Here is a 27740-nt window from a genome sequence, read left to right as displayed (position 1 = left end):
ACAGATAGGAGGAAGCATTCTATTTTGGCAACTAAAATTCATATTTACAGGGCAAATGCACAGAGAGGGGTTTGATAACCCAAGAAAGCAAGTGTTGTGTACAAATAATATATAATAGCATTTTATTTTCTAATAATAAAAAGGAAATCAGATTAATTATACTGAAGTTCCTAAAGAGTAGAGGGGATTTTATTCGGATTTCAGTCAGCTATTTTCCTAATGCACATTCTTGCTAGGCACATTATACTCTTAAGCACCTGTTACTCTTACAACATAGATACGAATCCGATAAAGATCCATGGATGTGCACACTTTTCTTTTAAATAAACAAAATGTGTGGTACATGCTTCTATTCTTATCAATTCTGCTTCAGTTTTGAAGATATAATACTTACAAGTAGCTAGGTTGGGGTATTTGTTGGGGTAGTTCATTGAAGTAAATGTAGTGTTTGGCTCCCACAGATCAAAAGGCCCACCACAGTCAGCTAAAAGGGGAGAAAAGGTTCAGAACTGACAATGCTCTTAATTTGGACTATTGTATTGTAGGTCAGAATACTTAAGAATGTTAGAAATGTACTATTATTAAAACTTTAATGGTCCAATTGCTTACTCTTATTTCCCATTTGTCTAAATATGGTGACAAATTCTACAATAGCTTCTGTTTTTTATTTATTTGGCTTAAAGGTCATTATTAGAATTAGCATCATTATTCATAGTATACAGTTTTACAAGTCATTTAACAATACTCTAATAGATGTTGACTTTAAAGAGCTCCAGAAGTAGCATATTTATCTTAAGATTTATAAAGGTGCCAGTTCCATGTCAGCCAAACCTGATCAGAGCACTGTGTTCAGTTCTGGTTGCTACACTTTAAGATGCAGACAAACTGGAAGAGGTTCAGAGGACAGTAGCAAAGATGATAACTGGTCTGGAAAACACCCCTAGTCATATTATATCGTTTATTGAACACCCCACCCTATTGATTGTATCAATTCACTCTTTGTAATCTGCCTTGAGTCCAAGTGAGAAAGGTGGACTCTAAATGACATAAATAAATAAAATAAAGTCTTATGAGAAAAAATTGAAGGTGCCCAAAGAAGACTGAGAGAGATGTTGATAATTCTCTTCAAAGACTATCAATTGTAGGAGTGCAAAGAAGTATTCTAAGCTTCTCCACAGGGTGGATGAATATTGGCTGAACATTACAAGAAACTTCCTAACCATGGATCATTTTGACAATAGATTTCATGGTGGGGGGGAAATCTCTTTGCTAGAGGTCATGCAGAAGATAAGCAGTCAGCTGTTGGGAATGCTCTAGCTTGGATTTCCTGCATTGAGTACTGGTTAGATTAGATAGCCAATAAGGACATACTAGGATTCTATATTTCTGGTCCTATTTTTTTTAAAAAAAGTTAAAATTATGTTATCAGCATTAACAAACCAGCCAAAATTGCAAGCCTCCTTAGTATTTATACATTAAGTAGAAAAGTTTCTTAAATATCAAAAAGCTAATTTTAAAAATAACTTTAAGTAAAATTGTACAGCTCACTAGGTATGGTATGTTTTATTCTTGGTCACAGATATATCAACAGCTGTGTAGGTACAAAGGGCTTGTCAGAAGCACTTACAGGATCTGCTATTACCATAATGACACCATTAAGTCCAATGATAATTTGAGTACTTTTCTCTTATAATATGGCTTCATACATCTTTGTTATTTTCTTTTACTAGACATGCTAGCCACAGCTTCAGAACAAGCATATAATGATGAAGGTCAATAGCTGTTTATGTTATTTAGGGAAAAAAGCTGTGAAATCTGCCTGAGAGAAGTGTATGACTAATAGCTATCAAGAGGAAAGCCATATGAGACTTGTTTACACATTCATATCTGTAGAAATGAAGCCATGTACATGAGCAATAGACGTCATACCTATTGGCCTTCAGGCTTCTATGCATTCAAGGGCCATGTCTAACTTACAGGCATTCATTTCTATTTCAAGCTGTTTGTTCTCACCTATAAAGCCATTTATGGTCAGGGGCCAGCATACCTGAGGGACTGCCTCTCCCCACATGTTCCCCAGAGAGTACTGCATTCAGGGACACAAACCCTCCTGACTCTCCCTGCCCCCAAAGAGGCCAGACTGGCCATCACCAAGGCTAGGGTCTTTTCTGTGGCAGCTCCATACTGGTCGAATGAGCTCCCCAAGGACATCAAGGCCCTGTGTAATTTATTACAATTCTACAGGGCCTGCAAGACAGAGCTCTTCTACCAGGCATTCAAGTGAGAGCCACATATAACATCTTAAACCAGAGCCTTACCCTGGATTTTCTACCATTGGCTATTACCATTACTGACACCAGAAATTGTTGTTTCACCGTCTGTTCTGCAATATCTATGTATAGCACTTTAGAATTGTTTGTATGATTTTATTCTGTTTTTTTAAATTATGTAAGCCGCCCTGAGCCTGCCTTGGCCGGAAGGGCGGGTTATAAATCTAAAATAAATAAATAAACATGAACAGAGTATGGTCATGGAGAAAACCTGTAATTTCAGTGCTTTGGGGATGGCAGCTGCAAATCTGAGCACTAAAACAGGTAGTCTGCATACATTTATTTATTTATTTATTTATACCCCGCCCTCCCCGCAAGTGGGCTCAGGGCAGCTTACAAGGGAGCTCTAGTGCTCACACATAAAAACACATGTCTCTTTGTGTAAAATATTCACATTTATAATAACAGAATGTGAAAGACTTCCACTTGATCTGTGTACATTTATGCATCATGATAAACCACAGTATCTAACCAGGATTCTTTGTGCAAAAGGTATGGGGGGAGGAGTGAGGTGTATACTCAAACACAGTTACAAGCCGGGTTGTGAGAAGGTTAGCTTAATGATGGCCAAGTGCATCTGAATGTAGCCAACATGTAAATAGCAGCCCTAGCTCTTCAGCTCTGGAGTACTTTATGGGGATTTCATTTCTATTTACAAGAGGGACAGCTTTACCAATTACAAATATGCACTTCAAACCGCAATTCCAACTTTCATTTTGGTAATGAGTGTTTTGGATACTAAAGCAACAACTAGCTCTGAAGACTGCCACTTATTGTTGTCATGCTGTTGTTAGAATTAACAACATGAAACAGTACCATCTGTTGTGTAAGGTTATAGAATATAAACATAAAATACAAGAAATTATGTGCATTTGCTATAATTTTCATGCAGACAGCTTCAGCCAATTCTTGCCTTTTGCGGGTGCGTTTCACATTACTCTGTCTCTAGTTTACTATGATTGTAGCAGGGAGGGAAATTCCTGAGGGGGTGTGTGGATGGCTGAATGTGTGAACAACTCTATGGCAGATGCTGTAACTCTTCCCAAGATACCTCCCTTAGCCAAAGACGACCCAGAAGCCAAAGCTGTGCCTGCTTCTCTGTCTTAGATAAGGGATCCATATATTCACCGGGGGGTGGGGATAGAAGTGTGATAGCTAGGTGGGACATTTGCAGATCGTGATTGGATGTACTGGGAGGCTCTGTTTGAGCTGTCTATATCTTTGGATTCTCCCGCCATCAGTATCACAATATGACATCATAAAAAAAAAATAACCCTACATGCAAGTAAAAATTTGTGATGGATATTAGTGATATTTGGAAATAAAGGTGGGTTTTTTTTAAAAAAATAGAACCATGGTATAACTGCATTAAAAGTTATGGAAATTTTGCTTTTACTTGTGCAAGCAGGACTACTGCCAGTTTATACTGTAATTCGCTAGAGTGAGTTCAGACGCTCTGTTGTTTTTGGCAGGGCATTGTTAATAATAGTAGAATGATAAAACTGTGACAAGTTGAGCGATTGAATTTGATGGTATTCAAGATTTTTGATAGCTCTATAGGGAAAATAGTTTTCAGTATGTCTTAGCTGTAAAAAGGAAGATAATAAAATGAGACGTATTAGCCAGCTTTTCCCAGCCTGAGTTAATACAGACTGTGCCATTATTTCATTATATAGGGCAATCTAATCTTGCTTCTGAACCTCATTATCTGTTCCATGAACACATATATTGCTGTCCTTGTATCTTTGCTTCTCTTGCTTCTATTTACCAATTTATTGGACGTTTATTACACACAACATTTCCCCCTAAAATTGATAAAATTGCCCTTGTGCATCATCAGCTGGATGACTTTCAATATCTATCACAGCAATAGCAAGCAATGCTGGAAACGAATGAATTTGATTAAGGGTTTTTTAATCCAATGCTACAGGTCATAGCATATCAGTGCTCTCACTCACATTTCAGTGAACATCATATTGTTAGGTAATATAATTAATGAAAGCGTTTTTTTAAATTTTACATTAATGATGCTTTACAAAGTGATGTCACGGATAAATTTGCATCAGTATATGATGCTAAAAGCCTACACAGAAGGCAAGAGGGGAAAAAATAGTGCAGATAAAGTGATGGGACTACACCCAAAACATCTACATCCTCTCACATCAGATGAAAAATTCTGGAAAAAAGGCAGTATCTTCCACCCTGGCATGTTCTCCTGGCCCAAACTCCCCCCACTTGACAGGGTCTGGGATGCAGGAAGCAGAAAAACAGAGTGAAAGTATTTTAGGTAGGAGAACATCAGAATGCCAAGGTAGAAAGTACCATTGTTTAATCGAATATTGCATTTTCTGCCATTGGTTATCCCTTTGCTACCAATAACCTCTGAGAATCACCAAATCTGCTCCAGCAGATTGTAAAATTAAAAAAGAACCCCCCCACAAATTAATAGCTATACTTACTGGGTAGAAAAGGGGTTGTCGGTACTGTGGGGATGTGAGTAGGTTCTGGATAAGGACTTTCTGTGCAGAGTCCATTTGTTAATCCTATGTCATCAATGGCAACATCATCCCACCCTGGTCTTTTAATGGCATCAAAAGCAACCTGGAAAAAGAATCACAAAAATTGCACCAGCCCTTTCTGTTATGACTTAGTAAGCAACTGTTGTAGAGGAATGAACTATATATATATATAGTACATATTGTGGACAGCATTACAAAAAGAAGCAAAAGGTTTATTCTAATACGCAGCTGGGAACATTTTGTGCAGTTGGAACTAAATTTGTGTACAGTTGGTTACACGGAATTTAATACGGAACTAGGCTGCATAAAATTGATGAGCAAAATAATATTAAAACTGTATAGCGCACATAGATGAACAGTATAATTCAGTGATCTCCAACATGGTGCCTATCGGCACAGTGGAAGCCACCATTACTGACTTTCTTCCGCCGTTGGAGTAAGAGACATTTCAGAGAACCTAGTAGGTATCATCTTTATATCTTCAGGGAAACAGCTACTTCTGTCATAGCAGTATGCTTAGCTTGAAACCTCCTAACATTTTGTGGATCTTCAAGAGTTTTGTGATTGTACACAGCCCCCCCCCCATGGCAGCCATGTTGTGATTATTCTAACAACCTTACAGTAGCCTTTTCGTTATGGCACCCATTCCCTGTTCTCAACAATCAAAAAAGGTCCACAAGTACTACAAGATTGAAGACTCCTACTATAATTCCTTGTTGTTTACCCTTAATTTTCCTATTCCCCTGTTAGAAAGGAGAAGGGTGCTGTACTGACTGCTTGTTGGGTGGGAGAGAAAAAAAAAACTTGCAGTAATCCTTCACTAATTGGTTGTACAGAACCTGCATGTGTACAGTGGAAGGTGCTAATACACTGCTGAGATCTTAGACTATGTGGAAGGCCAAGTTAGAATATCAATTTTCACAGGAATAGGACTACAGGTATATTACATCAGGAGAAATGGGGGATTTTTCACCAGCACCAGTTACTGATTCTATACTTGAGTTTTTGTTACAAACAATTAAATCCTGCTACTATGTAATATGGGTACATGACAATGGTACAAATACCGTTCCTTCAAAAAGTTTACAATTGAAAACACTGCTAAAGTGCCTAAGAATTCTTAAAGCTTTTAAGAATACACAGCTTTTTACAGATAGGCTGACTGCATGTGAAAGTACCAGTTGCAAAATATGTAACATGCAATTACATGCTATATAAAATACCAAAATGAGTGTGGGCAATAGCTTCATTAGTCTTATCACTAGTTGTAAACATTCTCCAATACTGTGAGCCAAAACTATTGTTTATCAACCACTTAAAGCAAGATTCTTTCTAAATATCATTTAAAATCATCTGTGGGCAAGCCACAGACATTATCCACATAATAGAAATGCAAGGAATTCTAGAGTTCTTAAAAATGAATAGAAACAAATTCATATTCCTACAGAATCTGTGGAGTTCTTCCCTGGCAACATTTTTGGTGGAAAGGCTTTTATCATAACAACCAGAAGATAAAGGTTTTTGTAAAACCTTTGGCCCATATCCATGCTTCAGTACAAGAAAGCTGAAAGAACATTTCAGTTATTCTTGATTTATCAAATATCTTTGGCCAATAATTTATAAACTAGATTTAAGCACATTCTTGTTGAGAAACAAGTTTCACAAGTCACAGAAATCTGTTTTGGATTCAAAAGGTCCCCAGTGTGAATCCCAATAGAAAAAGACTAAATGATATTATTATTTGCAGATGTGAATGTTGGAATCAAAGTCCATAAATGGCCACAATAAAAGTAAAAGAGACCTGGCTGAGAATACTATTGAATATTAATAGTTTGACATACTTTAAAATTAGAAGTTTCATTTAGAAGTATTTGTCCATAGTTCCAGTTGTTTCCATAATTTCCTTCTTTTTGGAAAACTGTCTTTTCAGTGTCATGCTCATATGTGATGTTAATGCTCAAACGATAAACATTAGCACCAAACATGTGATACCTGAATGGACAGCAATAGGTTACTCACTTTGATTAAACTGAAATTCACCCAACTGAACAAATATAAATCAGGTGAATACACAGAGCATATGAAACAGTATTATGATGTCAAAAAATGAATAAATAACAAAATCGGCAGCTTGGCATCTGTTACTATTCTTCTTTCTCCTCATTCAGCTTTCTAATATGCTACAGATTGTTTGTAAATTTTCCTCGATTGATCAGTTCTTGGCACAAGGCTCTTGCTAATACACAATAAATAAATAAGCTTTCACTATGATGTTCTGCCCTGTGATCTTCTCACACTATTTACATTGTCTCTATCCAGAGATTAAAATGAATCAATTAATGCTTTTGAAATCTGACAAAGAAGGATATAATGCAAGTATCATCTTTGCCAATTTTCTTCTTTGTACCTTATATTCCCAAAACATTGCAGTGGAGTTAATTTTACTATTCACAGAATACACCTTCAACAGCCTTCTTCCTTATCTAGGTCTTCCAGTACCTAGCAATAATAATTCTCGCCACTGACAATAAAAAAAGAAAAAGAAAACAATGTCCCTTCAAACTTTAAAGGGACCCTAGATGATGGCTAAAAGCTGATGGTCAGAGGCAGTTTTTTCTCTCTTTCTCTTTACTCATGATGCCCGGGAGGAAATGGATACAAAAATTGTTATAATGAGGCTGTGGTCACACATGCCAGTTGAAATGGATGGGAAGTGAGGCTTCCTCCGGAGGAATTTGCCAAACAGTTGTGAGATCACACCTCCCTTTGTAGCTGTGTGATCAGATGCAGCTGTGGGTGAATCGGGGGGGGGGTTGTTTTTGATGCACATAAACAAGGAATCACACCTCCGCACTGAGGGCCCCCTATGGAGTATGCTATGATGTGTATACTGTGAAGTGGGGGGGAACCCGGCACCAAGCCAGGATGGCCTGATCAGACCACCCCTTATGGCATGAGAATGTTCTTGCACGATCAGGCAGGGGAAAGTTCATCTGTGGCCTGTCAGAACCCATTAGAGCCGGACTTCCCCGGTGTCCTTTAACTCTGCTTCTCTGGCGGAGCAGCGCGGGTTTCCAATGACTGCGAGATGCTTCCCAGATGTTGCTGTCTGATCACTCCCTTTAGATTCATCAGGCATTCACATCAATATCAGATCTAAAGGTGAATGTCTTTTTTTTTTTTTAGGAGCATGATTTTCAGGTGCCAAAATTCCCAAATCTGAAAACTGTGCCCACCCAAAATTATAAAAATAGTATTGAACCTCTTGAAATTTTGGTAAACTGAAAATCATGCCCTTAAAAAGAACCCTGAAATTAAAATGAAATGCTTTTGAAGTACATACTCCTAGGCAAAACATCTGAGGGAAATGTTAAGAGGAAGAGTGAAGAGTTAAGTGAATAGTTAAGCCTTGCTTAATTTCCCCCCCCCCCTAAGTTTCTCTGATGCAGATCTTCTGTCTTACTGCATGCTTTGTAAGAGGCAAGATGCTGTTTGGACATTGTTACAGGCCATTGCAGAATCACTCCACTGTTAGCCTAAGGAATCCTAATGTTTGATTGCGCTAGTGGGGCAGTTCCTGCTCAGGAAACTTTCCATGTATATCCCCAAACTCCCTTGAGCTTTGGATTATGGTTACAACATTGATCTAAATTACATGGAAATTAATTAAAAATTATTCATGTAATAGGGATGGAATTCCATATAGCTTTTTACAGTAATTATATGTTTATCACACCAGAAAATTAGGCAGAACATATCTGAAGCAGGGACTAAAGGTAAACTTAGAAGTCGAACTCGCACTGTTCTAGCTCCAGGTACCCTTGGTGTTGAAATATAATACCCTATGAAACAAAACAAAAAAATGCAATGTTACATCAGTGAGGCATTAATTCTTATGACACCATGTTCCAGATATCATACTTTCATATAATTTAGAATATTTATTCAGTTAGATATTTATACCCAGCTTTCCCCCTGATAGGGACCTGAAGCATCTTACATTTTCCTCCCCTACTCAATTTTTTCTTCTTCTCAATAACCCTATGAAGTGGGGGAGGGGGAGAGAGAGAATGAAAGAATGAATGGCTGTCCCCATGTCACCCAGCAAGCTTCTCTAGCAGAGTGGGAGTTTGAACACATGTCTTAAAGATCCTTGTCTGGTACTCTAATCATTCCACCGTGCTGGCTCTGCCTTGGCTTCAAGTAGACTCCAAATGTTCCATATGAAAGGTGTCCCAGACAAAAAGTAGCCAATGAGCACAGTGCTATGAATCCATCAATAAGAACTGTACTGGAGGAGTTAAGGAGATGATAGGGAGAAGTGAAGTGGGGATGGCAGAATAACAGATTCCTGGTGCCAGCTATTAAACACCAGAGCCCAATTGGACTGAAGTGCCTTCTCCTGGCCTCAGACAGAGAGGGGCAGGGTTTGAGTACCATCCTGTTCCATTGCTCTAGCTCTACTCCCTCCTGAGCTGGAAGCCAAAGCTGGTCTTTTCTCAAAGGCCTCCTTCCTCAAGCCTTTGAAGTCCCTAGCCAGGCCCAGTGGCCTCCTTCTAACCAGAAGCCTTATGCAGGCATAGTCAAGCTTGTGAGCAACCAGTAATGCCTTGTTCTAGGTAATTTCTGCAGTGTTACTCCCCTTCCCAACCCTGAGATTACAGCTTCCCAAAAGCTGATTGTCAGACAGCTAGCAGTCAAAAAGCCAGCTGTCAGTGGCTGCCTGTCTCTTAAAGGACCAGTTGCCATTGAGCAGCTAGTTGGTGTGAGGATGCCGCGGCGGGGGATCCGCACGTCTTCACAGGATCCCTGCTGTGGGGGACAGCGATACGCATTGCACCGCTGTTGCCAGGATGTGACGCTACACGTTGCTCTGGCAACGGGGCTGTTTGGAGTCCCATTGCCAGAGCGACGTGTAGCGTCACATCCTGGCGACGGCGGTGCAACGCCTGTTGCTGTCCCCCGCGGCAGAGCTCCTGTGAAGAATGACGATCCCCCGCAGCGATTCAACGAGACTTGGCAGCCCTAATGCTGGACTTGACCATAAAGAAAGAGAGTCCTGGTATTATCTCCATCACCCCCACCACACAGTTAGGAGTTTTGAAGGTTAGTTTAAAAGAAATGTTAATATTTATCTTAAATTATGTGCTTCTGTTTATTTTTTAAAAGAAACCATCTTGTGCCTGTCAGTTTTAGCTCAGTGATTGATCTAGGCTTGAATGGATTTATACTCAGGCCCAGATTCCATTCCCTTGAGCCCAGTTTATATTCTTTTTAATGTCCCACTGGTAACCTGGATGCTATGTGGTAGGAGGGAAGTTTAAATTCTGATTGGAGGCAAAATCCTGTCTGGGGTAGTGGCTAGCCCTATAGGATAGTCACTACATTCCACCTAAAGGATGTTTATGTAGCTGTTAACCCCCCTCCCCCAACACAGATAGCAAATCTGGATACATTGTAAAAAAATGGATAAGCACATTTGATGTAACTAGTAGTTTTACATCTTCATGGCCCCGGTCACACGGAGCATTAGGCATGCTAGAGAGATGGAAGATAGGCGGATTTTCTGGGTGCGATCTCACTGCCACATCTGGGAAGCATAGAGCTCCCATGGTGCACCCGAGGCTTCCCGCCGAAGATGCGGGGTAAAAACCACGGGGCAAGGGTGGGCATCTGATCGCGTTTCTGGTGGTAGTTCCTGTGCCCGCCCATGTCCCCTCGCAAAAAGGTTTTTTTCCCCCCAAGTCTCCATGGATGCGCACAAGCACCCAATGGAGCATGCACAAATTTCAGTTTTTTTAAAAAACACAACCCCGTTTGCCGCACCACTCCGCTTCTTTGCCGCATTGTGTGATCGGCACCTCCCCCCTAACCACAGGAGCTCGACGGGACCTCAACCCAATGCCTAATTGCGCAGTCGTGCATTAGTTTGCTCCGGGGCAAACAGGCACCCCTCCCCCCCCCGCATTTTCCTGCCGTGTGGCCGAGGCCCATGATATGCTATAGAAAAAGAAGACTGCCAATGGTCCCTGAGGGAAAATCAGATTAGAATGTATCTGATATTCAGCCAACTCATGGATCAGTGATAGCACAGACTAAGGGTTAAGTGTGATATGCCATTGGGATGTCTATAATTTTTTTTTAAAGTAAAGACCAGCCACAGTCAGTGTTCCCTCTAAGCTGAGTTAGTGTGAGCTGGCTCACAGTTTTTTAGCCTCTGGCTCACAGATTTTTGTCTTAGCTCGGGAAGGATGACTCCAGAACAAACTAATTTATGCAGTAGCCAAATCACTCACTCACAACTTTAATGTCTGTAGCTCACAAAGTAGAATTTTGCTCACAAGACTCAACAGCTTAGAAGGAGCATTGGCCACAGTTAAACCTTGTTTGGATTCTGATCATGTGTGGAACAAGAGGTCACCTTTTCCCAAAAGACAGTTTCCCTATCTTCAGTTGTTCCTCCTTTTCCAGAGCTGCTATTTGCCACGTGGTTAAAGCATACATGTATGGTGCATGTACATTTTCCTCTCAGGACAAATAACAGCTCTACGAGACTTTATCTGAGTTCAGTAAAAGGCCATAGGGGGAAGCACCACCCTCTGTACCCAATTATCTGAATGAGGCTGCCCTGAAGATATGTACTCTTTAAAAATGAGAAAATCCATTCACATATCTTTTGGTAGCAGTTCTGAACTCCCATCAAATTTGATTATTTTTTTTAAAAAACCCTCCTATCTAAATTGATTTAAAACTAGCTAGATCTTAAACATAATAAATATGTGCCACTCTGGTTGAATCAGTAACAGCATAATTTTATGCAATACAATCCTATGCAGCATAATCCTGTGCAAAATTACTCCAGTCTAAACATTTTAATCCATGGAGTTAGAATGGAATAATTCTTCATAAAATTGCACTGCAAATATATGTGCCTAGCTTTGCACTGGCAGATGTCAGAGAAAGTTGAGTAAAATAATAGCTCCATGAACACATCACAGCTGTGACTGTTTCATTGGATGGAATACTAGTTTACCTTCCTGTCAAAAATAAACAGAAAATAAATGACTAAGGATAGAATAAATATTGGCAACACATTTTGACACAGGTGACATAACATCACAATTCATTTGGCTCCATGTGGTAGGTCCTAACCTGCCCAAGGGAACAAACAGATCCAGGGAGCTCTAATTGTATGTAACCAAACAAGCTAAGTCTCTAGCAGCAAAATTGTTTTCTGTTTCTGAACACTTCTATTTTATTTCCAAAACATTTTCTAGGTAATACTACTAAAATTAGCAGAAAATCTCCATTTGGCTCTTACCAGAGAGATTGCCAGTTGTATGATCAAAATCAGGGCCAGATGTAATAGGAAAGGTGGGCCCGTTTATTCGTTCCCATTCATCATCATCATTTAAATCTTGAACCCAGTAACAAAAGCCATCTTCAAAACTGCAGTCAATTTTCTGATCATCTTGAAATGAAATTTGCATAAAATAATTTCATAGGCCATGGACAATGAAATTCTACAATGTATTTACTGATTAGGCTTTTTTGAATATCATAAACCAAGTGAAAACACTGAGGCTGCGATTAGATGTGGCATTTGGTGCACAGGGGAAGCAAGCCTATTTCCCCCAGTGGAAATTGACATGGTATTGAGCAAGTACAGATCCTTTGTAACTCTGGGCTCAGCCTGTCACTGCATGATCAGACAGCATGTGTGGGCAAGTGGGTTTTTTTTGCCTTTTGTTCCCCATGTGCATAAAAGAGGAATCACACCTCCACATCGAGGGTTCCCCATGGAGTGCATACTGCTAAGCGAGGGGGGGGGGGAAACAGCACTAACTCAGGATGGAATGAGCAGAGCATCCCATCAGCTTGTGTGCATGCTTGAGCAATCAGACAGGGGAAAGTCGGTAAGCATTAGGACTTGTGATTTGTCAGTTTTTAATTAGTCCATCAATTGTATGACCTCATCTCTCGTGACCTCAATCCAATTAAGGTCTTTTGATACCCCTCCTGAAATCAGTGGAGGTTCTGGAGTGGGCAAGCACCTCTCATTTTCCGCAATGAAGACAAAAGGAAAAAAATGCATTCAGCTTCTTTGCCATTTCCCTATCATTCTTTAGTAATCCTTTCACCTGTTGGTCATCGAGTGCCCCCACTGCCTCCCTAGCTGTTTTTCTCTTATTAATGTATTTGAAGAAATGTTTATTTTTGGTCTTTATGTTGTTTTTTGCAATATGATCCTTTTTTCCTGTCTGATCACCAACTCCCTTTTATTTACTAGCCTTCCACCACCTAAAGGAATCCTTCTTACCTTTTATTGCTTCCATTACTTTGTTCATTAACCATGCAGACCTTTTTTATACCTATTTGTACCTTTCATAACCTGTGATATACATTTTGTCTGAACTTCTAAGATTGTAGTTTTAAATAGTCTCCAAGCTCCCCAAAGGGATTTGACCCTCCTTACCTTTCCTTTCCTAAAAGATCAACCCTGATTGTTCCCTGGAAGGCCAGATAGTGAAACTGAAGCTCAAATACTTTGGCCACCAAATGAGAAGAGAGCACTCACTGGAGAAGACCCTGATGCTGGGAAAGATTGAAGGTCAAAGAAGACGGGAATGGCAAAGGATGAGATGGTTAGACAGTGTCATCGATGCAACGAACATGAAATTGAGCAAACTTCAGAGGACGGCGGAAGACAGGAAGGCCTGGCATGATCTGGTCCATGGGGTCGCGGAGAGTCGGACTCGACGGTGCGACTGAACAACAACAACATTTCCTTTCAGTTTCTTTTTCAAAAGCCCCCTCATCTGAGATATGTTATTACTTCTAAAGTTAAATGTGATTGTGTTGGTCTTTTTGGACATATTTACATAAATGTTTAACTTAATAACATTATGGTCACTGTTCCCAGCGGGTGCTATCACATTTACTTCTCTCACCAAGTCTTGGACATTACTTAGGACCAAGTCCAGGATCGTCCTCTGGTAGGTTCTGTGACCATCTGCTTCATGGCACAGTCATGGCACAGTCATTAAGAATATCTAGAAACCCAATCTCTTTCTCCTGATTTGAACACATATAGACCCAATCGAGGTGGGTAGTTAAAATCACCTATTATTATTTATTTATTTATACTTTCCATTTGTACCCTGCTCACCCCCGAAGGGCTCTGAGCGGCTTACACGGTGCATGGTGCAGAGACCTATGCAGAAACCCTAACTATGGCCACAGTATGTCTGGGGTGGGGGGATCCCTACCAGGTACCCTCCCGGCTCCGATGACACAGTTATTTCATCTAGCCACTATCTTTAATTCCTTTGCTCTTTTTATATCATCCTCTAACCTTTGATCTGGTGGGTGATAACAAACTCCCAGAATTAAACTTCCTTTGGGGCAAACTATTTCCACCCATGGCATTCTGTAAGTGAATCTATTTCTCTTACATTCTCAATGTTACTGGACTGTATAATCTTCTCTGACACACAGAGCCACTGCATCTCCAAGTCTTCCCTCTCTGTCCTTCTGATATAATTTATATCCAGCAGTCACTGTATCCCACTGATTTTCCTCATCACACCAAGATTCTGAAGTGCCCACAATGTCTATGTTCTCTTCTGACACTAAGCATTCCAGCTTCCCCCGTTCTACCTCTGACATTTCTAGTGTTTGCATATAAACATCTATAACTTCCTAGACATGTTGGTCCTGCAACCTTCCTCCTGTGGCCTCTAGACCTTGCCAGGCAGTCAGTATTGTCCGTCACCTTCTCAGTGGCCAGCCCTGAATCATTTCCCTGTGGAACAGTAACAGCTACCCCTTCATCTCTTAGAGATTAGCCATGACGAACCAGAGACACTTCATCTCCTGTTGGCTTTCCCCAAAGATTTAGTTTAAAGACTGCTCTGCCGCCTTTTTGATTTTAAGTGCCATCAGCTTGGTTCCTTCTGAGGACAAGTGGAGGCCATCTCTTTTGTACAGATCCTGTTTGTTCCAAAAAGTATCCCAGTGCCTAACAAACAAACCCTTCCTCCCTACACCATCATCTCACCCATCCATTGAGACTCCTAATTTATGCCTGTCTAGCTGGCCCTGCACATGGAACAGGTAGCGCTTCTGAGAAGGCTACCTTGGAGATCCTGACCTTGAGTTAACTGCCTAGCAGCCTAACTCCAGGACCACATGACTACATTTCCCCACATCATTGGTGCGAATGTGTACCATGACCACTGACTTCTTCCCAGTACTGTATACCAGCCTATGTCCACTACCTTCGCACCAGGTTGCCAAGTCACCATGCGATCAGTATGTGGGTTCACCACCCATCTATCTACATGCCTAAGGATCAAATCACCAACTACCAAGAGTCCTCCTCCCTCCCTGCCCAGGGATGGTTCCTTGGTGCAAAAGGATACCTGTTCACCAACTGTAGAAGAGATCCCTTCTGAAGGAACATTCTCCCTTTCTTCAGCATGGTGCCCTGTTTCCCCTTGACCCTCATGCTCCCTGACAGCGGTGGGGCTGCCGTTCTCTAACTGGGACACATCTGACAAGTCCCTGAGAGTGTTATCTGTAAGCCTAACTGCCTGTTTCTGCTTCTCCAGGTCAGCCACCTTGGCTTCAAGGGTGCAAACACATTCCCTCAGAACCCGGAGCTTCTTGCACCGAGCACACATCCATTACTTCTGTCCAGCTGGCAGGTAGTTCTACCTGTTACACTCAGTGCAATACACTGGATCACCCCTAACCCCCTGCTGGAATTCTACCTACATAAATGTCTTTTTTAAAATCCCCCTTTTAATAAATTTCCTAGTTATGTGGATTTGTTTGTGCAAAGTCTGCTTACCCTATTAGGGATGTGGAGAGATTCGTTCCTTGGCTTACTCACCCGGCTGCTGAACTCACATGTCTATTAAATTCACCTGTATATTCCCTCCTTCCAGACACCTTGTCACTGGAGCTGAGAAACTTTGTCACTGCCTGCTACCTTGTAGAGGTATTATACACACAATTGGGAGTGCTTGATCCTGACCTGGCTTATGGGGAAAAAAATTGGACCTCTAACATCAACCATCCAGATAGTTATCTTTGATGGTCCTAATTAACCACAAAGGGAGATACTTAGCCCTTGTTAAAAAAATAATAATCTAAACCTGGAGTAAGCAAACAGGAGGAACAAACAGGGAGTTTTGTGTGGGTGTAAAGCAGGTGGTAATACTAAGGGTATGGCTTGTGCTTAGTTTATTTGATTTGACTGTTATATTATTATTAAACATTTGTGTTTGGCTGCTTGGTTCTGGAGTTTGGTTCTACCTTAACTCCATTGAAGCTTGTTTTGTCTAGAGTACGTTTGCCTTCCTTTTTATGTGTCTGCTGCTTAATGTGACTCACTTGACTTGAGTTGGTTGGGGGTGGGGTCTGCAGTTACACAGCTGTATACGTAGCACCACAAAGCTAGTGAGCTTGTGATCTGGAATGAGAGAACAGGAGCAGCAAACAAGGAGTTTTGTCAGGGGAGTTTTAGAGAAGTGCAAGAAAGACTGGACTGCTTCCTATATGGACTGAAGCAACATGGCTGGTGAAGGAGCTGAGGTAGTGACCTGCAAAGTCTGTGCCATGTTTGTTTTCTTACCTGAGGGTAATGGCAAGTACACGTGTAGCACATGTAATTTAGTAGCCCTACTGTAGAAGAAGATACAGGGATTTGAGGCAACACATGAACATGTGAAGCTGCCTTGTGTTGAATAGATGAGTGGTCCATCAAGGATCACAGGCTGAGGTCTTTCACATCACCCACTACCTGGGCCTTTCAACTGGACATGCTGGGGATTGAACCTGGGACCTTTTGCATACTGAGCAGATGATCTGCCAATGAGCCACAGTCCCACAGTGAAATCAAGTGCATATTTACTTTCATCATAGAAAACTGTCACAGTCAGGTGGCAGCAGTGGTTATAGCTTCTTCCACAATAGGCATTGGAACAAAGAATACTTACTGTTTAGCTCACTTGTATTAAACGCAGTATATGTTGCATTAAAACCAATGTAATTTTCAGAATAATCTGTAGCAAATTCTACAGTGGCTTTATTTGAAAAAATGTGAATTGTACCAGGATTAGAACCCCAAAGGGAAGCTAAGGATAAAAAGAAAAAAATAACTGGTCAAAAGTGATAATAATTCAGATAATCTGACCATCAGATTTTATGTTTACAGGGCATAGAAAATGAAGCAAACCCCTATGTTTATTCCAAAATCATCATCCATTTATTTCTTAGTTGCTCCTAGCTTCTACCTTGCTAGCAGACTGCTCAAATCCAGCTGAAGTCAATGGTTTTTAGGCAGCCTGTGAGCCAGATAGCAGCCACATTATTTTGCCACTGAGACTGTTTCTGCTTCACATGGGTTCCAATTTGATTATTCTTCAGAAGTTCAGAAGAAAAACAGAAAAGTACTTTATAATTAGATAGTTGCTTAAAAGCACCAAGAATGGTGCCTCTAGCTAGCTGCTTCAGAAACAAAGCAATCGTTTACAGGCCTTTGCCTCATGAGAACACACAGCATTACTATTCTCCTTGATTGAGAGCATGAAGTAATATTTAACCCCTGTACAGATAAAATCCACAAATGGCTGGCTCTCCATGTGGTTAGAGTTGTCATATAGGATGCTTTTAAACAGAGATTCTACAGTGCAAATGTCTCTTTTCACTCACAGGGAAGAGATGAACTGCACATTTCTTGATATGTGTTACAGTTTCTTCATGAACTCTTTGAAAATGGAAATGGAAGAAATGACAAAAGGGTGATCAAATAAAAACACAAATGGTGAAATCTCAATTTCACATGGTGGAATAAAATATAAGAAATGATCAAAAGTATGCATGCATACTTAGGAATATCTAATCTGCAGAAGCTATATAAATGCAAGCCTCCTATTCTATTGTGAGTTATCATCTAACAGGGCAGCCTACAGGCACTCAACTCCTAGCACCATATTCTTCATCCTTCATGGGGATGTTCTTCACACCTAGTGGGGAATGGCCTTATTTGATTAGTACATGAATTTGCCCTGCAATTTGCCCTGTGGAAGCCAGCTCTTACAAAAACTCCATGAAGATTAGAGGACAGGGAAAGTTTTGGATGAAGAGCATCATGGTGCTAAGTAACAATGCATTGCAAATGACAGATTACAAATTATTATTAAAAGTCATCCTACCTCGTAAAATCTTTCCTGGACCTAGGCCTTCATAAATGTTTAGTGTATCCACATATTGCTGTGTATCAAAAGCAGTGAAGTTTATTTTGATTGACAGACCTTGGTTTACACTAAAGAAGAAGAATATATTCCATAATTTAAGAAATGTGACAATTCTAAGCAAAGTGAAAGGACAGATCTTGAAGCATTACTGCTTATACATGCAAAGGAATGGGGGAGCTCTCTGCATCTGTTCAATTAGTTTTACATAAAGGCATTTGCTGGACTGTACCCAAATAAACAAATCCAGAGATAAAGTTTACATAGATCATATTGAAGTACATGAATCAGAGGTAAACAACCAGTCCTAAACTTGCTTACTTGGAAGGAAATCCTAAAGAGTTCTGTGGGATTTATGAGTAAATAGTTTAGTCATGCAATCTAAATTCTGTTTAGATACGCTTAATTTTCTCTGGAATGCATCCTGTTAATAAAAAAAATAGTGCAATAAGCAATCACTTCTACCCAATATTAAAATTTGATATAATGGTTAGAGAGTTGGACTGATACTGGGAAGACCCAGGTTCACATCCCAGCTCTGTCATGAAACTCACTGAGAGATCTTCGGTCAGTTGTTCTCTCTCAGTCTAGCCAAGTTCACATTGTTGTGAGATAAAGGGAAAACCTGTATATTGTTATGGTAGCTATGGGGATGGTTCCCAACTTCCAGGTGGTGGCTGGATATCTCCCACTAATACAACAGATCTCCACTTGACCAAGATCAGTTCACATGGAGAAAAAGACCACTTTAGAAGGTGGACTCCATGGCATTATACCCCACTGAAGTCACTCCCCTTGCCAAACCCCACCCTCCTCCGGCTCCACCCCTGAATCTCCAGGTATTTCTCAACCTGGAGCTGGCAAACTCTAGCTCTGAGGTATGAAAGAGAGGGGTGGGGAAGACTCTGAGGCAACTGCCTTCTGAATTAAAGAAATATCCAATCCCCCACTCTAGACACTAGGGATGGGCATGAGCCTGGAAAAGGTGGTTCGGTTCGTGGTTTGTGGCTGAACCATGAACTGAACCTCGAACTGAACTGGAAAGCTTATATACTGAACCAGTTTGTGCAGTTCATGGCTTTGCAAACCACGTTGAAAGGGCCTGCAGTCCCTTTAAAAAAGGTTTGCACAGGGGTCGTTTCGTAGAAAAAGAGCTAGGGGAACTCATTAGCATAACTCATTAGTATATGCCACGCGAAGGCCCTCCCTGGCCCCAGGCAGGCAGGGGTGGGGAGAGGCAGGGAGGAAGCAACTTACCCTCCCTCTTCTCCTGCCTCCTCCTGGCTGAATGAGGGCCGGAAGCGGGGTGGCCAGAAGCAGGGGCCAGAAGCTTTGTCATTTGCCCCGCCCCCGTACCTCACCTGGGGGAACTGCGATCCCCCGCAATCCCCCCCGAAATGACCTCTGGGTTTGCAGAAAGCCCAAAAAAACAGCTGAGTGGAGGGGAGCAGTTTCCTCCCTGCCGCTCAGCTGTTTTGGGCTCACTTGTGCAGTCCCCTTAAAGTTTAAAAAGACTGCAAAACAGTGTGAAAAACAGCTGTATGGCATAAATCACAAAGATTGATTCAGAGCCCTGAAGAAGCAGCAGGACCTTTAAGGATGATTGCTACAATGGTTTTGACCATTTCGGAGAAGGCTGGGATTTAAAAAGATAGATTACATGTGCAATGGTGCTGTAAATAGTTCACTGCTAATAAATTTTGACAACTAAGTCTGGTACTTTGTCATTGTTTTATTCAATTTGAGCATAACATCCATGTATTTAACATTACTGCATGTTAATATAATGGCTACTTAATATGCTACAAAGTTAGCAAGTGTTACCTGAATAAGGCCCTGTTCATACGAGCCCATTTGGGCTGGGAGCGGGACGGAACGGGGGCGGAGCAAACCAGCACGATCCCACCTCAACATCTGGGGAGCGTGCCGGATCCGTCCCGGATCCGTCCCTACCGGCGAAAATGCGCAGTAAAAAAGAACCACCTACCTAGGTGGTTGTAACCGTTGGAGCGCCGCAAGCCGGGCCGTGGGATCGTCCGGCTTGTATTTGTGCTGGTGCTTCCCGACCCCCTGCCGTACTGCGCATGCTCGAGCATGCGCAGTTCGGCAGCCTCCCCCTCCCAGCCGACTCTTCCTCCCCGGCATCTGATCGTGCCGGGGAGTGACGCGCCGTGGCTCCGGGGATCTGTGGGATCCCGCCGCGGCGTTCCAACTTTGGTGCGGCTCACATTTGCCGCAGATCAGCCCTCCGTTTCCCTGCCGTGTGGCAGGGACCTAAGTAGTGTATCCTCTGACATGGGGAATAATAGATCGTATAATCATAGAGTCAGAAGGGATCTCCAGCATCATCTAGTCCATCCCCCTGCAGAATGCAGGAAATTCACAAATCCCTCCCCCCACACCCCCAGTGACCCCCAGTTCCATGCCCAGAAGGTGACAAAAAACCTCCAAGATCCCTGGCCAAAATGGCCTGGAGAAAAATTATTTCCTGATCCCATTCTATATTCTAGGAGGTGTCATTTGGACTGAGTTCCCATAAAGCACCCATGCAATGTACACAAGCTTTTAAAGGGCATGTTGTCCTCTCACAAGTTATGGTTGTGCCTAGGTAGCTATAGCAGATCCACTAATTGTGTAATGTAAAGTGGATTTCACTTTAGAATAACTTGCAATTTGATAAGAGTATTTCTTCCTTCTATAAAATGAAAATCATGCATGCTCAAATTTACAAATGACTCCCCTGATGCAAACTATCTGGAATTTATTTTCTTATTCTTCTTTTTGATCCCAGTTTCCAAAAGGGATTAAAATATACACTTGACCACAATCATTTCAACATGTTTGTCAAAGCTAATTTGGAAAAAGCAGGAGAGTGCATTTTTATGCAACCAATAATCCTACCTATGTATTCTTTTCTTAGCACTTGCATATGTAGAAGAAGCATGGCAAATTATATCGTACAATAAAAGTACTCAAGGAGAATGCTGGAAAATAATGAGGAAGGCATATTTGTTTAATTTAATGTGATGAGGTAATTTGACCACAACCAACTTATTTGTTTAGATTTATTAAATGAATAATGATATTATTTCTTTGCTCAGGAAAAAATACAAAATTGAAAAAGGAAATTAAAAAATCTTTTTAAAAAGTGGAGTTATAATTAGTTGATATAGAAAGGAAATATGCAAAGAAAATTACAGATAATCTTGGCCTTGGTTCAGATTTTCTTTTTTTTTCCTTAAAAAAAAATCCTGCCTCTGGTGATTTTCCCCATAAATAGCAAAGAACAACAACATGTGCAGGTCTTTGCTGATGTCATCGTGCAATGGATATGGCAGAGGAAGTGTCAAGCAGAAGATAATTCGCCGAAGAGCTCAACAATTTCCCCTTACTCCCCCCCCCCCAACAACAGATGCTGTTTCCTGGAAATAGTTGAACTGGAAGTAGACTTTCTTGACCTTTTCTACAAGTTCAAATTATTAGAAATGAAATAGGGCATATTTCTAGATCCTTTAGTACAGGGGTGGCCAAACTGTAGCTCGGGAGCCACATGTGGCTCTTTCACACATATTGTGTGGCTCTTGGCAGGGCAACTGGAGAAGCAAAGAGAAGCTATGCTTTCTCTTCCTCCTTCCTATTTTCTTTCTTTCTTTCTTTCTTTCTTTCTTTCTTTCTTTCTTTCTTTCTTTCTTTCTTAATAAATATCATTAGCAAACAAGTATCATTGGACAAATAAATATCATCATCAATATCTGTTTTTATCCCTTTTGTTTTTATTTTTGACAGTCTCATTTAACGTTAATAAAAAGCAAATGTGCATATTTTTAAATAAAAATGTGTGTAATATTTGTTCACATCTTGTGGCTCTCAAACACCTGACATTTATTCTATGTGACTCTTAACTGAGCAAGTTTGGCCACCCCTACTTTAGCAGATGTCCTTACGGCTCTTTCACATCTTTAAGTCCCAAGAGGTAATACCTATTTGGAATGTAGGAAAGTTTTATAAAGCACATAATATATGACTAAATGGAATGCTTAAGGAAAGTTGTTGGGACTTTAATAGAGAAAATGTGTTGCGTTTTATTGACAAATAGATTCTGTTAATCATAAAATTCTGTGAAGCCACTTACTGTATAATCCATCGACAAACCAAATTTGAAATATAGGGCTTTGGATAATGAATAGAGTGGAAAGACCCAGAGGTGTCCATCAAAATAAATTTCCCATCACAGGATGTAGCTGTAAATAAATAACCATTATCTTTTCAATTAATGCAGACTTTAAAAGAGACCATTCCCATCTCTGATTAAAATAAAACAATACAAGTTTCCAAACTATTTTGTTTACCTGACATATTATGGAAAAATAACTGTCTCAGTTTAGAGACAAGCCTAGTTACATTTCCAGATAGTAGTACAGATTCATTTCTCTGTATCTCATTTTTTAAAAGTTGAGAGTATCTGGAAAGAAGCTAGTTTCTTATTTTAAATAGTAGCTCCTTAAATTGATTTTCTGTAACACAAACAATAGAAAATAGTTAGATGGATTACTTCACAAAGCAGCTAGCATGCCAAGACAGCTATGGTTGCTCCAATTGTTCATGCTAGATAGCATTTTCTTACTGGACATGCTTTTCCTATCATCATTACTAGGGGAAAAAAACTCTTGAAATGCCTTAAAAAACTTCAATAGAAATTTCAGTAATAGATTTTATGCACAAAACATGAAGGTCATGTCCAATGCTCCCTCTAAACTGTGGAGTCTTGTGAGCAAAAATTCTACTTTGTGAGCTACTGGCATTAAAGTTGTGAGTGAGCAATTTGGCTGCTGAATAAATTAGTTTGCTCTGGAGGCATCCTTCCTGAGTTAAGACAAAAATGTGTGAGCTGGAGGCTAAAAATCTGAGCTAGCTCACACTAACTTAGCTTAGAGGGAACACTGGTCACGTCCCCCCCCCTTCTCATAATGAGGTAAATTCTGAACATGGAACAATACAATTTTCAACACTTTTTCAGGCAAGGCCAAAGACTGCTTTCTGATCAGGGGGAGCCACCACACAGTTTTCCCTTTGCCAGTTCCCAGATGTTTCCGCATGGTCCAAGGACACTGAAATAAAATCTACCAATATATATCAACATGGTCAAATCTGTGGATATGTAAAGCCACAAATGGAGTTATGAATGGATATGGCAGATCTTTCTACAAATCTGGAGGAAGGCCCAGGTTTGCAGTAAAATCTGAAATCTTTTAAAAAAATAGGGGGCAGTTGAAACCTCCAAAATAATAGAAGCGGTACCTGTAGCTTTAAGAAATGAATGCCTTCATTAGCCACTGTTAGGCAACTTCAACAGCATCACTAGCCTTCAAGTCGTGTGTTATGTATTAGAACCGATAGATAGAACTGATAGATAGACATTCCAGGACTATCTACAAGAGACTGGCTGAGCTTGGACCTCTAGAATAATAGCCCACCAGGACTCTGGAAGTGACCAATGAGAAACCAATGTTATGTAAATAGCCTATCATTGGGAGTTGGGTGTGTTTGGGTGTGGATTTTGCATGCTATTTAAACATGGCTGTTGCCCTGGTGTAGTTGTCTTGTTCCTGAAATCACTTAATAAAGTAGAGCTGTTCACGGCAATGTGTATTGAACCCAGTATTTAACACCATGGCTTCTGTCAGCAAAAGGCAAGGCCCTTTCCAGGCCTGTTTTTGGCCTTTAAGGGAGGACTCATTGGGGCCAGATCTGGCAGCAACCACCAAGCAACTTGCTATCACATGACTTGCATGGCTCACCCAGACCTGGCTGCTTGCTATTGTTAAACAGCAGCCACCCAACTGAAGCCAGTGTGGTGTAGTGGTTAGAATTTGATACTAGAATTTGCGAAGTCCAAGCGCAAATCACCACTTTGCCATAGAAGCTCACTGGGTGACTTTAGGCCAGTTGCATATTCTCAAACTAGCCTGCCTCACAGGGTTGTTGTGAAGATAAAATGGAGAAAAGGAGAATGATGTATAGTGCTTTGGATCCCCACAGTTAAAAATAGCAGGGTATAGATGAAGTAACAAAATAATAAATATTGGTAAATATGGGGAGCAGATAGGTGGGAAGGAGATAAAGAAACAGAAAGGTAAGTAAGTAAGTAAGTAAATTTATTACAGTCATTGACCAGTACACAGTAAGAGAGAAAGATAAAAGTATGGGGGTTGCCAAGAGGAGGGAAAGAAGAAATAGTGTGGAGAAGGAGATACAGGGAAAATGAGATTCACCTCACAAATCCTTGTGGGTTCCGTACCGCACAATTTTACCTTGCCTGGTGGCTGCACTGCACAACTGGGACATAGTTTTTCCCAGGTAGAGGCTGACAGGAGGCTGGAAGGAGGGCAGCTGAAGACTAGGGGGGGCAGATAAAGGTAGGTTGACTGGTGGGTGGGAAGGAGAGAAGGAAGCACAAAAATTGGGACTTTAAGGAAAAGGAGAGAGGAAATAGAGGGGAAGGGGAGATGAAATGCCCCACAAGTCCTTGAGGGTCCCATGCTTGTAGATGATATTTTCATTCAGAGCCACATTTCCCCCCAGATTATGGCCTGCCACATGCTCTGTGATTAAAGCTGGAAAAGGAGTGGGCAGTCCTTCATGTCCTATATGTTATTAATTCATGGCAGCTGCATAAGGTTAGTGAAACACAACTTCAGACACAATATTGCCGTATAATTGTTAGACCGGGCTAGGAGGAAGAATGCCTACCCTTTTATCAAGCTTACATTTCTCATTTATGCTGATATGCTTCATGACTTCTTTTCAACATAACAACAGATTAATGAAACATGTTCTGATTTCCACATGCCTCTGGAATTTTTTTTAAGCATTGCTACTAAATGTATTTCGTGCTGTGATGCTTACTTCCTGTAGCTGAATTCTGTGATGGTTGTGGAGTAACTTCATTTCAGGATCATTTTATCATTAAAACTGGGAAGTGATGTCACCTGTTGCCTACATTTGAAGTGAGAAGTTAATTGATTTCTCTGAACTCTAACTCAGCCAGGAAGGAACTGTTAAAGTCACACCATTCTTGTGCTATGCTTTTATACTTCAAGCATATGCTTAGCTTAAATAGCACTATAGAGAATTGTAACACAGACTGGATGGTGTCAGACATAGTTCTTTTGAAAGAAATGTGTTATTTGGTGGGCACAAATAGGGGTAAAATCACTACTGATTCCATTACCCTTTATGCAAAAGATATAATGTTGGGGAAGAGATATGAGTGGGAAGGAAGGGGAAATCACTTTAAGGAGATGTTGGGCCCTCCGGATTACATTACATGGGACTACAGCCCATGTATGCTTCCCCATCTCAAAATATACTCTAAAATGCTTCATATTTTAATACGTCTGCTGATCTCATTTCTATTCTTTCTCCATTTCCCCTTGTCATGCATGCGCAGTACTGCTAGTTCCATTTCCCATGACTATTGCAGTCATTCTTAAACTCTGTGCTAACATTAAACTATTGCGAAGTCTGAAGGTCCCTCCCCCCCTTCCAAAAGTATTCTTAGTGATATTCTGGGCTGGAGTTACAATACAAATAAATAGATTCTAGTGCTAAATTAGTGCAGAAATATGTGCTAGGAATTTACTTTGAACTGGTGATTATGCATGTAAAATACCTTTGCAGACATAATAATATGAATTCACATAAAATAAGCTATTCTTCATTACTCTTGGGAAAAGAATATTACTTTCAGGAAATTTTTAAATAGATCACAATATAAAGTGATTCAAAGATGTCCAAAGGCTAATTGCAGCTGCTTAAATACTTACCGCATGTTTTCTTGTATTCATCAGAGCCATCTGGGCAGTTTGGAATTCCATCACAAAATTTGTCTTTTTTAATGCAGCTTACACCATCATTGCAAAGATCATCAGAAGGTAAACATTTCACTAAAATAAATTTTTTAATGAGAAATTGCATTATTCTGGAATGCTTGTTTCACTTTAAAACTACTCGAGGTAACTTCAGAGAAGTGTCCCTCTGCCACAAAAGAGAATTTTTTAACAATCCCACCAAAGTGAACAACAATACACAACAGTGTAGAACAAATGGCAGGAACAGGATTTCAGGGAATGTTTTGGGCTTCGGCTGCCAGAGAGGGGGTGATAAAATCATGGTCTGAAGCAGGCCCATAGCTACATTGAAACATTCTGGGGCCTGCCCCCCCGACTTCCTACCAAGGCCCCACAACTTCCCCACCTGTCAGCAGCCCCACAGGCTCCATCCTGGGCTAGCGGCCGAATCGGGCAGAATCAATTTCGGCTGACAGAAAGACTCCCGCGTGTCAATTTCAGCAGTATGAGCCGATTGAGGAGTATTTCCACCAGCCGAATGTCAATTTCGGCCCCATTATATCCTATGGGCCATTGAAGTCAATGGTGAAAACATAGGGTATATTCTAGGGGGCTGGAGGGGAGGTGGTTTGAGGGAGAGGCTCCAAACTTGCAGGGTAGCTGCTGGAGCCTCTGCCCAAGATACCCACCATAGTTACCTTTTCCCACCATAGAGAACAATGGATGAAATGGGGCAACCTATTTGGGGGCCCATAGAATTAGACCTCCTGGTCGAATGTTCTTGAAACTTGGTGGTATCTTGTGGAGAGGCTCCAGCAGCTACCCTGCAAGTTTGGAGCCTCTCCCTCAAACCACCTCCCCTCCAGCCCCCAGAATATACCCTATGTTTTTGCCATTGACTTCAATGGCCCATAGGATATACTGGGGGCGATTCAGATCAGAGAATCTGAATCAGCCCACGGCAGCTCAAAAGGGGCCTGAATGGGCCATTTTCGGGGGTGCATTCAGCTCAGATAAACCGAATTCACATCCCTAAGCCTCGACATGAAGCGGTGCAAGGAAGCCTGGCGAGCAGGCTGGCAGGTGAGGTGCAGCCAAGGGGCTGTGGGTCCTGTGGCTGAACCTGCAACTACAGAGATTTCTCCCCTTCTCCCTCCAGTGCAAGATTGCAGACCTCGCTCGCTTGCATGTGCCTGTGCCCTCATCGCTGAGGAAGCTGGCCACCAAGGGAGAGAGAAACACAGCACTCCCTCAGCTTCCCCTCCAGGGTTTTTCCTTTAGCTCCCGCCTTCTCAGTCCAGCCCGGTTGCACCAACGCAGGGTGCACACAAGCCACCAGTGGCAGCAGAGCAGCCATCTCCATCCCGTCTGCTCTCCCACCTCTCCTGCTTTGGCTTGTCTCCCCGGGCGGGCTGCTATTTCCAGGTCTGAGAAGTGTTGCAGCAGAAAGCCCCCCTGCATGGCAGTGAGTGGGAGTGTGACCAAGGCAAAGTCACCGTGGAAGCACGAAGTCAGCCAGGAAGAAAGAAATAAGGAGCCGAACAGGAGCTTGCCACTTTCGCCATAGTTCCCTGCACTCCATACAGCCAATGCGGTTGCGGGGGGAAATGAGAGGAGGAGGGGATCCTCCTCAGGTTACTCGGAGTCAGTGACTGACTTCCACTTATACCCACCCTCCACAAAAGGGGAAATAACCCTGCTCCTGCCTGCAAGTGTGAATTTATTTTATTTTTATTTATCAGTGCCCCCTGAGTTATTTAAAGGCCCCCTGAATTAAGA

General features: G+C 41.3%; 1 protein-coding gene across 1 annotated transcript in view; it reads right to left on the bottom strand.

The window, feature by feature from the left end:
- Positions 1–27740, bottom strand: part of TMPRSS15 (transmembrane protease, serine 15) — a gene marked incomplete at its 5' end in the record, with an annotated part of 89542 nt that overhangs the window by 34100 nt on the left and 27702 nt on the right. The window contains 9 exons of the mRNA XM_015414275.1: positions 395–484; positions 4790–4931; positions 6691–6841; positions 8586–8691; positions 12171–12320; positions 16855–16992; positions 18073–18182; positions 22244–22352; positions 25938–26057. Of these exons, the coding sequence (XP_015269761.1) occupies positions 395–484; positions 4790–4931; positions 6691–6841; positions 8586–8691; positions 12171–12320; positions 16855–16992; positions 18073–18182; positions 22244–22352; positions 25938–26057 (1116 nt within the window). The remainder of the gene's footprint in view (positions 1–394; positions 485–4789; positions 4932–6690; positions 6842–8585; positions 8692–12170; positions 12321–16854; positions 16993–18072; positions 18183–22243; positions 22353–25937; positions 26058–27740) is intronic.

The sequence above is a fragment of the Gekko japonicus genome, unplaced genomic scaffold (genome assembly GCF_001447785.1).
Source record: "Gekko japonicus isolate JY-2015 unplaced genomic scaffold, Gekko_japonicus_V1.1 scaffold72, whole genome shotgun sequence".
NCBI classification, from domain to species: Eukaryota; Metazoa; Chordata; class Lepidosauria; order Squamata; family Gekkonidae; genus Gekko; species Gekko japonicus.
The sequence above is the reverse complement of the archived record's forward strand: the minus strand, read 5'-3'. Positions and strand labels throughout refer to the sequence as shown.